The 12,521-nt window shown below is 36.9% G+C and overlaps 1 protein-coding gene across 8 annotated transcripts in view; it reads left to right on the top strand.

Moving 5' to 3' along the window:
• The window catches only part of znf185.L (zinc finger protein 185 with LIM domain L homeolog), a 73,676-nt gene extending 64,100 nt beyond the window's left edge, over positions 1 to 9,576 (top strand). For all 8 annotated transcript variants that reach the window (XM_041572782.1, XM_018229980.2, XM_018229979.2 and 5 more), the window contains 5 exons: positions 1,024 to 1,095; positions 3,687 to 3,764; positions 4,570 to 4,672; positions 4,980 to 5,078; positions 6,957 to 9,576. In XM_041572782.1, coding sequence (XP_041428716.1) covers positions 1,024 to 1,095; positions 3,687 to 3,764; positions 4,570 to 4,672; positions 4,980 to 5,078 — 352 coding nt within the window. In that variant the 3' untranslated portion in view covers positions 6,957 to 9,576. The remainder of the gene's footprint in view (positions 1 to 1,023; positions 1,096 to 3,686; positions 3,765 to 4,569; positions 4,673 to 4,979; positions 5,079 to 6,956) is intronic.
• The last annotated feature ends 2,945 nt before the right edge of the window (positions 9,577 to 12,521 follow it).

Here is a 12,521-nt window from a genome sequence, read left to right as displayed (position 1 = left end):
TACTGCAATTCGCTCGATCGAGCGAAAAATAGATCGATCGAACGATTAAATCCTTCGAATCGAACGATTCGAAGGATTTTAATCCATCGATCGAACGAAATTCCTTCGATCAAAAAAAGCTTAGAAAGCCTATGGGGACCTTCCCCATAGGCTAACATTGAGGTTCCGTAGGTTTTAGGTGGCGAAGTAAGGGTCGAAGTTTTTTTTAAAGAGACAGTACTTCAACTATCGAATGGTCGAACGATTTTTAGTTCGAATCGTTCGATTCGAAATCGTAGTCGAAGGTCGAAGTAGCCAAAAAAAACATTTGAAATTCAAAGTATTTTTTATTCTATTCCTTCACTCGAGCTAAGTAAATGTGCCCCTAACTATCACCCATTGATAAATGCATTTATAAAAATCCCATAGGATTGAATACAAAGGTGATGAGATTTTCTGTGATGTGATCTAAGTTTACACTATGATAAATCTGCCCCTTAATGTTCACATATGTTTATAAAAGGTAAAGGCTAATTTCTCACTCAAAACTATAGCTAACTTTTTTTTGTAAAACCAGTGAGGCTTTCAAGTTTGCAAGGTTAAAGCACCAAAGCAAAATTATTATAAGAACTTTTGACTTTCTGAGCACACATCATTCAGACATGACCTAATTACAATAATGGTCTTTGGTGTAAAATATCCCTTCCCACTTTGCTGTCGCCCTCGCAGTTTATCTCTGTGTCAGATGGAATATAACGGAATATATAGGTCTGTCGCCTAATGGGGTAGACAGTTGGGCAAGAGAACTAGTATGTATGTGACAGATTAATGCTAGTGTTATTTTTCAGTAAAAATTATGTTCCTCAAAGGCAATTGGTCTATAATAGAATATAGATTACTTTTCATTCACATACATAACTCACTGTCTCCAGCTATGTGTGTTCACACGTTTAGTAATAGATGGGGTTAGTTATTTACAAAAGTGTCTCTTTTAATATAAACTGTTTCAAATGCTGATTTTTGCATTTTGTTTTATCCAACTAGCAATAAAGGAGTTCTTTTTGTAAAGGAATATGTTAACACAAGTGGGAGTCTCAAATCACCAACAAATTCTGGGTAAGGCTAAACAAATTCACAAATATGTGTAATTAAATATTTTTATTTGCTTGAGATGTCATTGTCTAAAACTACCACAATTAAAGACCCACCTGCTCCACTATTTGTCCATAAATAACAAAATATAAAGTAACAAAAATGGCTTAGTTCCCCTAAATATTCAGCCTGGGCTGCACATTAGTTAGTAACCCCTCAATGCATTTAAGTTATAGTAGGAGTTCTGGCAAAATTGGAAGGACATGTGTCCAGTGTGCCTTTTATTCTAATACTGCAAATATGGCTTTAAACAAAGTCCAGGTCCTACAGCCTGTTTTGGCAATGAACACTCAACTTTTCCACATTTACATGCCTTTATAGTACACTCTCCCCAGGTTAAAACCAGGAGTGAAGAAGGGTCGAAACAGAGGTCTTCACAGCTTACCAGAGAGAAATTTCAAAGCTTTTTGTTGACTTATATAGGATTTTTACAGGAATATTTATCAAGAGTTAGTGGGAGTGAGAGTTCTATAAATAAATATTTATAATAATATACCGTTACAATTTTATAAAGACATGTAAAATTTCAGTCTGGCAAACTGTGGTATAGCTACAATAGAATGATGATAGATAGAAGATAGATAGATAGATGATAGATAAAAGAAATGCTTAAAGGTATATAATAGTTCAGTGTGAAAATAAAAACTGGGTAAATAGATAGGCTGTGCAAAATAAAAAATGTTTCTAATATAGTTAGTTAGCCAAAAATGTAATGTATAAAGGCTGGAGTGAACAGATATCTAATAAAACAGCCAGAATCCAACTTCCTGCTTTTCAGCTCTATAACTCTGAGTTAGTCAGTGACTTGAAGGGGGGCCACATGGTACATTTCTGTTCAGTGAGTTTGTAGTTGATCCTCGGCATTCAGCTCAGATTCAAAAGCAACAGATATGACCCATGTGGCCCCCCCTCAAGTCTCTGATTGGTTACTGCCTGGTAACCACGGCAACCAGTCAGTGTAAACCAAGAGAGCTGAAAAGCAGGAAGTAGTGTTCAGACTGACTTGTTATACATCAAATCACTCCAGCCTTTATACATTACATTTTTGGCTAACTGACTATATTAGAAACATTTTTTATTTTGCACAGCCTATCTATTTACACAGTTTTTATTTTTACACTGAACAATTCCTTGGACACCTACAGCTAAATCGGGGGGGGGGGTAGCCTGGTATTTAGGATGGCAAGCTCTATTTTTATCTTTTAAATAACGTATCCCCCAAGTTGGGAGCAGAATGGAATGACCAAATAAAATAAAGACCAAACAGAAATAAGCCAAGCACAAGAGTGAGGGGTGAGAAGAATGGTAGAAAACTGAAATCATGTGGAGGGACATTGTGGTTGGTAGAATGAGAAAGCTATGGCAGCTAAATAGATGAAAGAGAAGAGGCAAGAGAACACAAGCGATACATATAACAATAAAAGAGAAAGGGAGCACTAGCAATAGTAAAAATTGAAGAGGAGGACAAAGGTAGCATAATTAAACTGTAAGGAGTTTTTTAAATTCAAGTTTTTAATAAATAAGCGCACAATCACGATTTTATAGTTTTCGCAAATAAGAAAAAATTTGAAAATTTGATTTTTGATAAACCGGCCTCCCATTCACATATTAAAAACCCACAAGAATATATTCAGGAATATAGCTGTGAGACAAAACAGTGCAATAATGTTATTTTCTTAATAACTTGTAATATGTATTTATAACTGCTCCTGGATAAGTACATGACATGCTACACTGGAAATTAGGAATGGTTTTGTCTGTAAAGGGTTCATACCATATAGTTCAGATTGTATCGGACCCTTGGATTTATAACCACACAATTCCTTTTCCAAATAAGATATACATTATGCAAAAAGATTTAAAAATAGACAAACAAAGAGAAACCTTTGTGATCTAATTTCCAAGCCAAACTGTCCTCAGCTGTGATAAAGACATTTTGTGGCTGAATTACAGTACTCTTAATAAACCTAGAGATTCCTGATGTATTCCCAGCAGTTCAAATGTTATCATAGACTTTGCTGACACATCAAATTATTGTCTTTGGGGGACTTGCCAAAATGGTAGAAATCAATTTTCCTGTCACTTCAAATTGCTAGTAATACAGAAAATTATAAACCAGAGCCAACTGAGCCGATAACTGCAGTAGAAAAAAAATGAACGGTCATTTATTTACAACCACAAAGGCAGTATGCAATTTAGGATGCATTTCGCTATTTTTTCCCCCACAAGGCAGCATTGATCCTAATACATCCAGAGCAATTGCAGGTGTGAGGGGAAGATGCACCTTAAATTTTAGGAACGGTGGCAATTCTGGTACTCAGTGGACATGATTCTTCAGATGTTAGTATACCCATTATTGATTTGCTCAACAACTGCATCAATGTTTACATCACCACAACTGCACTGGCGCCCATAAATGAGCCTTATGATCAATAATAAATTTGCCTCTAGGTGAAACTTTAGGAAACTGTAGATGTCATATGAACTACCCGCAAAGGCAGCTAACACATTGGCAACCTCAGTGTTAACTCTTTTTAACTTTTTCCCTTTAACAGAACCCTACCAGACTTTACCGGAGACTTTGAGAGATCCTACAGCAGCTCAAGTTACCTTTACAACAGTGCACCAAAAAGGTATGAAAGAAAAGGACACTGCGATGTCTGTAAAGACAATTATACTGCAGATTTCATTACAAACCACTCGGATAATAGGCAACATAAAATAAGTAGTGCTGGCATCCTAGGAGAGCTGCCTCAAAATACAAAATTCAGCTCACCGAATGTTACAAAACAAGAAAACATCTAGCAAATAGAACAAAATGGTTATCCTTTGTTTAAAGGATCATTTATAAAGCAGCGCCATGTACTTCCATACGGCACAAAAAGGGAGGCACAGTTGAAACAAATATATATATATATATATATATATATATATATATATATATATATATATATATATATATATATATACTTATACAGATAAAGAGTTATCAAACTATTTGCCTTATACCTTTGCATATGTGCTAAACACTGCAAGCACCTACCTGGGAGGGGGGGTTAAAGGTTGTCAGTAGGCAATGCTCAGAATATAGATACTTAATGGAGAACTAAAGCTTAACAGAGAAAAAGGGTAGAAATGGGGTCATTCTTGAACACGTGGGGAGCTCTAACTTTTCCCCAATGACAAATACAATTCTAAAAATCTCAAAAGAATGATCTGAGGCCTGAGAGATTATTCACACAATGCCCCATGCAATGGGGTCAATTGCACCCTTTATTTGCCCTTTTCCCACAAATACTGTATATATAAAATATAAAAGTCACCATACAATGCTAATTATTAATTGCATTATTATGATTTGCGACAACCTCTAACAAATATACTGCAAAGTAACTTTTTATAGACACAAGTAATGAAATACCACATTTTGCTTCACAGTTCTGATGGAGGACCTTGCACTTACTGTGGCCGTGAAATCGTAGACTGTGCAAAAATTATTCTAGCGCACCTGAATATTTACTGCCATGAGTACTGCTTTAAGGTAAATGAGTCCTTTCAGATTTACAAGATACTACAAAGACTCTTGTTCTTAAGCCTTATATAAAGAAAATATTGGGCATCCATTCTGCAATAACATACAGTAGTACATAACTTTTAACACATGTTGAAATATTAACAGCTTTATTAGACAATAAACCATGAGGTCAGCAGTATTATACTGAGGTACTCATAATTACAAATAAATTACCAGGCATGCAATTGCTAGATATTTCATTAAAAATCTATGTGACACAATTGTAGCTGCTTTAGCTCTGAGATCTAACTCATTGATTGCAATTTTTGTATAGTGTGGCATTTGTAACAAGCCAATGGGAGATTTGATCGATAGCCTATTTATTCACCGGGATGTGGTACACTGTGAGAGCTGCTATGAAAAGCTTTTCTAGGTGAGTAAACAAAATAGCAGAAATTACAATAAAATGCACACTTTAATACAGGCATCAAATCTGTTATTTAAAGAGTCTGAGTCTGGTTTTCCAGATAGGGAGTCTTTCTGTAATGTGGAACACATGCCTAAAATCTGATAAAATAAACAAATGTATTAATACAGTGTAAACATGAAAAAACAGAACAGTTGTTTTGCAGGCTTAGTAGGTATAGAGGCTGATTTATTATGTTAGATACTTAATTGAACCTAGGTGTAGGTCAATCAGACTTGTGCTTTTTTTTTCTAATTGGTAGTAGAAATGAACCAAATGAACTGGTGTTAGGTTCCATACCTCCCACCTGTGCATTTTTTAGTCCTGATTTTGACAGCTCAGCCTACAGTCCTGGATTGTTATTGAAATGTCCCGAATTTCTGTTTCATCTCCTGCACTGACGCCAGAAAAAGATAGACAGTTTCTAAAACTTAATTAAACAAGAGGCTTTTTGTCAGACAGTCCAGAACACTCAGCACCTGCACTTAAATACATTTATAACAATAGCATATTATATTCCTCTTTATGTTTTTCAAATTTTGGGATATATTAGGCTCTAAATTGCCCAAATGCAATCCATAGCAACCAGTGTTTATAAATGCACTCTATGAAGTACAAGGTGCTAGGGGAAATTTACTTACTGCACACAGTTGTGAGCCTGTAAATTTCCTTGTAGTCAGTTTCATGAAAATTCCATTCATTAACGGTATTCGTGTCAACATGCACTTCTTGAGCTTTCTTAAGGGCTCTTACTGACGAGAGGTTGAAGTTGCGCTCCCCTGCGTTCCGTTTTTCTGCGTTCAGCCGCAGGGGAGTGCAGGAATAGACGCATTTAGATTTTTTCAATGGGGCTGTACTCACACAGGTGCGTGTAGGCGCTGAACGCAGGTTGAGATGCAACATGCAGCATTTTCCAGCTTTCGGCGCCTACACGCACCTGTTTGAGTACAGCCCCATTGAAAAAAACTAAATGTGTCGATTCCTGCGCTCCCCTGTGGCTGAACGCAGAAAAACAGTACGCAGAGGAGTGCAGGTTCAACCGCTCGTCAGTAAGAGCCCTAAATGTGTATGTTCAGCTTTAATTTCCAACTGGTCATGCAGTATTTAGGCAGGACAGCCTTTATTGAACCCTATGGAGATCCCAATGCCCTCCAAATTTGTTTATTCCCTTAGGCTGCATGATTCCAAAAACTGCCAGGTGATCGGAGACAGGGGGGTATATTTATCAAAGAGTGAAGTTAATAGTGAAGTTCCGCCACTAGAGGAAACATGAGATTTTGCATTCTCGTGCTGAAATCAGCCACATGTGTCTGCACCTGGGCCGACACAATTGTTTTGGGTGCAGACCGGACAGGATGCTAATGCCAGCGTAGGGGCTGATTCTGTGTTTTTCAGTAGGCCGATTCCCAGCCCCATCTGGAATTAGCCTTAGACCTTATATTCCTTATGCACATGTGTGTAGGGTAGGGACTGGGAATACTTTTCAAACTATCTGTATAACACCATAATGTACATTTCAGTTTGTCTTTGACAGACCAGATTACAATGCCCCATATAAGGTAAACTTCACACTGAACATCCCCATCAGATCAAACTAAGAAATATCTCTGTATTTTTTTAATAAATAAATCCCTATACCTCTGATTTTTACACATGCACCTATTTGGGTTACTGGTGCAAAGATTTGGTCATTTGTACTGACCCACAGTTATGGACATTCCAAACTACACTCTAAATCCCTGAATCCTTTCTAGGAAAGCACCATGAAGTAGCCATAGAGCTGTTACATTCATAACATATCCAATGCAAACGTGTTCATGCATTTTATTCATATTTATGTTTCAGATCACCGGACTGAAGAACAGGAAAATGTCCATGCTTACCTTGCCTCTCATGGGTTTTCCACACAGAAAAAGTATTTTACTCATTAACTTCAGCTAATATTGAATATAATAATACTAATACTGTGACGCTTGGGGGGGGGGTCACAAATGCACTTGGTTAGTTTGTGCTCTCTATTCCAAAACAAATAATTATTATGGCCTATTAGAACCACACAGTAAAATGTAACATGTTTCTGTTCTAAATTCCTTCTTTCATAAAATCAGGTGGTAATGGCATTCAAAAGGGGTTGGGAATTTTTTCTATAAACCAAATATGCCCTGTCTGTAGCCTACCAGCTGTTATAAACAACAATTCCTAGAATGGCATGGCTGCTAGTTGTTGTTAAAAAAAAGCCAGAAAGTCTACATGGACACTTTTATGATAATTAAGAGAACCTTTAGAGCAGACAGAACAACTCATCTACGGTGCTAACACATACAATATCAACGGCTTGATATACAATAATGCTTACCTTGGCTGATAATGAAAAAAATATTGTAATCTATTTTTAGAAAATAAGCCGTTTTTTCTACAGTTCACAAAAATGAATCAAAGTTAGGCAGTTCTTACTTATATGGTATATTTTCATTCTAGTAAGTGAATAAACTTAATTTAGATAGAAAATAATAAAACAGACTATAGATATATTTTGAACAGTGTATTACATTCAATGACAACTGTATGCAACTTCCTTTTTTCCCTTTTATCTCCATATTCACTTGTTTTTATTATCGTATCGAACCCTATATTTTCTTTTAATGTATTGTTCTACTCTACAGTGCTGCTTGTACAAGTAGTGCTACATACATTAAAAAATGCATACATACCTACATATTCACAGCGCCGGATTTGCCCGCCCGCACTACCACACGCTGGCGCAAAAGCGCCAGCGTGCGAGCACCGAAGCACTGGGGAGCACAGGCGGCTGGGCGGCATGCCACCCCCAAAAATGTGCCGCCCTAGGCCCCGGCCTATGTGGCCTTGCCACAAATCCGGGCCTGCATATTCATTAAGTAAAACAAAACCTAGTCACCCGTCATTTAACAAACAGTATAGAGGTCTTCAGTATAGGTTTATTTAACATATAAATAATAAAGCTCAATGTCATACTCAGATGCATGGAGACATGAGATATATTCAGTTCCATTATTTAAAATTCCAGTTATGTCAGCTAACCTTGGTTGTAAATATTCATGAAACTTTTTTTCATAACCTGGTTATAAAACATCTGCCATGTTGGTAATATAGTATAGAATTACTAGATTACCAATATGGGATACAGAGAGGGCTATGTATCAATGCCCATGTCTAAATTAGGGAATTTATTAATAACCCCTAATCATTTTTATTTAAAACGACTTACAGGCATTCTGTGAAAAGCGTAGGAAAATGTAACTGTGAATTTACCAACTAATGATCTTGTAATTAATTTGGAAAACTGGTGAACAGATCTTGGAATTATTTAATAAATTGTTTATAATGCTTTGCAAATGACTAGAAAATAATTTTGTGATTATCTGGAATTATATATATTATCTGTAGTAATTATTAAGCAATTGGTCTTTCTTGTTACAAAAATTATATATTTAATTTATAGTTTTCTAGACACTGTTAAAATGTATATGAATAAGCTATATAGGTTATGGTTGAGGAATCTGTGAAGCCTTTCATGCTGTTAGGCCCCAAACTCATCAGTCACCTGTTTGAGCTCCCGGTTTGCTATGAGGAGTAAACAGTAGTGTAGTTTCCACCTAAAGCTATAATAGCCAAAGCATATGAACTAATTTATTATTGATAAGAATACAAAATAGAGACCAGTTGCAAATTGTTTCAAATTCTGCCCTCTTTTTATTACTTAAACTTAAGTAGATTATGACTGTAGCATCTGTCACCTTAAATGTGTATGGCCAGTTGTGATCTGTGAAAACGACATACCATAAAACAGACACGGTCAGCCATCTGCACTCTTGAGTGTTGAGAGACTACAGTATTTAGCATCCATATATACAGCATGGCAGTGAACGGTGTAGGAAGATTGTGTTAGAACCCTCCTGTGCAACTTATATTATAAGACTTTTCTGCCAAAAATAAAAGAATGTACAATTAATTAACAATACGATCTTTTTCAAACCAAAGTTGTCCAGATCTAATAACAAATAACAACCAATCAACAGTTACAATTTACCAGTGCAGTTCAGTCAGAATAAGCATAGCAAAGATTGCACTGGTTATGAGTTTCTAAAGCTTAGCAGGTGTTCATACATTCTACTTTGAAAGAATTATTGATATTTTATTCATTAAGCATTTGTGTAATAAAACAATGAGAAAAAAACTATGTTTAGTTCTTGTATAAAACTGCACTACCTAATGGATGCACATTCCATTATATTGACCTAAAGGTCATTAGCCAGGAGCCATAGGGAAGATACTTTTATATTATTAAGTGAATGGTTAAATAGACTTTTTTTGAAAGGAGATACTGACTATTCTGCTTTACTATACATTTGTCATTCTTATTCATTATCTATTTGCCTTCAATGTTAAATATCACAAAATAAATATTCTTGTAAGTGACACATTATTTATGTGCTATGTGATTTGTCTAAGCATGGGATATTGGTATAACACAACAGATAAAAGTACAGTAGAACCACATTTTTGTTTTTTCAGGGGACCAGAAAATAATGCTGAAAATTTGGGAAAATGTAAAATCAGGGAAATGTATTATACAGTTTATATTGATGGGACCACAAAAAATGAGGAAAAGCTCAAAATCAGGGTATGTAAAATTGAGGTTTCACTGTACATGAAAAATATATTGCTGAGTTATTGCACTGATACTGGATCTGCTTTTAACTTACGGTACTTTTGAATTGCATGCATCATTTATTGTTACACCTTAAAGGACAAGGGAAGTTAAACTAACGAAGTAGGCTAGAAATGTTGTACATTATGTTTTGGGCCCAAGGCAACCAAAGCCCTTTAGCAGGGAAGATCTGTGTCTCCAAAGATGCCCCAGTAGCTCCCCATCTTCTTTTCTGCAGATTCACTGCACATGCTCTGTGCTGCTGTCACTTACTGAGCTTAGGGATCGACTCAAAATATATAGCACACATAGAATATAAATGTCATAGTATAAGGCTGATTAGTAATTAATAAGGATAATTACTACATGGCAACACAGAAACCAGTGCAACTAGCATCATAATTTAATAGTCAGCCCTGTAGCATCAGCTTATATTACAGACAAACCTAATTTTTTGCTTGATAATTTGCGACAACCCCTAAGCTTAGCTTCTCAACAGCTGCTCAGAGCCCACTGAGCATGTGTGTGTAGTAGACACTTTCCAAGATGGTGAACCCGTTACAAGTTTGAAGTCCTGGATAATTGCTGCTATTGAGAAGATGAAAATTTAGGTAGGTGCAATAAGTTCAGTATATAAAACATGGCATTTTTAGCCCTATTAATTTTTTTAAAGGTTTTCCTTTAAGTAGTAACAGATTTATATCAGTCATGCTTGCCACTACTAGTCAAGCTTCTAAATTATACACAGCGCTGACAGCAGCAAGAGTAAAGGCTTTCTTGTAAGTAAACAGCGTCACCATCTCAATATACTCTGAATACTCTCCAATGTTTCAAATGCTATGAGCATTGCTCACCACTGTAAAGCAGACCCTTTTAGTAACAAGTGTTCCCTACAGCATGCTGTACCCCTCCAGGGTCAGGGTACAGGTATGGGATCCATTATCTGGAAACCAGTTATCCAGAAAGTTCCAAATTACAGAAAGGTTGTCTCTCATAGACTCCCTTATAATAAAATAATACAATTTTTTTAAAATGATTTCCTTTTCTCTGTAATAATAAAACAGTACCTTGTACAAACTAAGATATAATTAATCTTTATCGGAAGCAAAACCAGCCTATTGGGTTTATTTAATGTTTACATGATTTTCTAGTAGTCTTAAGGTGCAAAGATACAATTTAGGGAAAGATCCGTTATACGGAAAGCCTAAGGTCTTGAGCATTCTGGATAATAGGTCCCATACCTGTACAAGATGGCAATCGTAAAACTTGTCTCAACACTCAGACTGAAGCCCTGCATTGGATCAAAAGTAGAGGTCTACACATCAGGAATTTTAAATACACTATAGAACACTGTTTGCCACCCACACCAAATATTCCATCTATGACACACAGCATTAAGTAAGTCTTATCTCCACGCTGACAGGAAGCCAAAGGGGAAGCACTTGACTACTAAAAAGAGATACAACTAGCCATTAAATCCCTAGCCCCAGGAAAACCACAGGTATCACCTACTGGCTCTACCACCCTACTTTTTGCATGCTATTACTGTCTTGATCCTAAAACCTGGGAAAATCCACAGTCCTGCAGTTCCTACAGACTCTGCTCAATACAGATGCCAAGGTGTTGGTCAAAGTATTGGGAGACAGGCTTATCCAAGTCAAATAAGATCTGGTTCACCAAGACCAGACAGGCTTAATGCCCAGTAGGTAAAACTATTGATATTTTATCCTTCAGATTACACGTGACAACACTGGTTCACTGGTAGTAGTCTCTCTGGACTACGTCAGAGCATTTGATTGCATAGAGTAGCCCTATCTGTGGTGAGTTCTCTCTAAATTAGGTTTTGTTCCCAACTTTGTAATTTGGATTTTCCTATTCTACACTGCTCCCACATCGTGGGTTAGGGCGAACTGAACACTTTCGGATCATTTCCCCCTCGCTGTGGTACCAGGCATGTGTGCGTATTTTTAACCATTTTATTCGCTCTAGGCATTGAGCCCCTGCTATCCTAATCAGACAATCCCCAACCGTGGAGGGCTGGTGACTAGAACCGTTGGAGAAGTGTATCTCCCTCTATGCGAAAAAACTTCTTGTCTACTGTATGCGGCCCACCTTAACTGCTCTAGCCAACATTATTACACAGTTTGGAAGCTCTCAGGCTTGCAGGTAAACTGGGACAAGTCTTTTCTGGTACAAGTAGATCCGACACCCCTTCCTATCCTACTGGAGATGACCGTTCCTGTGACAGTCGAAATACCTTGGGATCCAAGTCCACCTTGATCTTATTACTAAGCATACAACTTAGAACCAGTTATGTCCTCTGTAAACAATACTCTGCCTGAATAAAAAGGAGGATGGTGATAAGTATCTGTGTTCTCACTAGGGGCCAAGCTTCTCCAGTACATCCTAACTACTTACCTTCCATCCAGAGTAAACCAAAAGGCTGCCATCAGAAATCATGGAGCCCCACACAACAAAACTATCAGAGCCCTCCCTGGGGGCCCTCCCTGGGGGCCTTAAAAAAAAAGCACAGATGGGAACCCTTCAATATACTCACATAAGTCTGTGGAGAAAACAACTCATGGCCAAATTGGTAACATCACTGATGGTACCTGTTACAGACATAACAGGTATATGAATGGGTAAAATGAATTCCAATTTACAGATTTTGACAATATGTCCCCATAAAGTTCACCCTTCTGCTCATGGTCCCTTTAGGT

Source organism: Xenopus laevis, chromosome 8L, assembly GCF_017654675.1.
Source record: "Xenopus laevis strain J_2021 chromosome 8L, Xenopus_laevis_v10.1, whole genome shotgun sequence".
Lineage (NCBI taxonomy): Eukaryota > Metazoa > Chordata > Amphibia > Anura > Pipidae > Xenopus > Xenopus laevis.
Note: the sequence above shows the minus strand (reverse complement) of the source record. Positions and strands in the feature narration are given on the sequence as shown.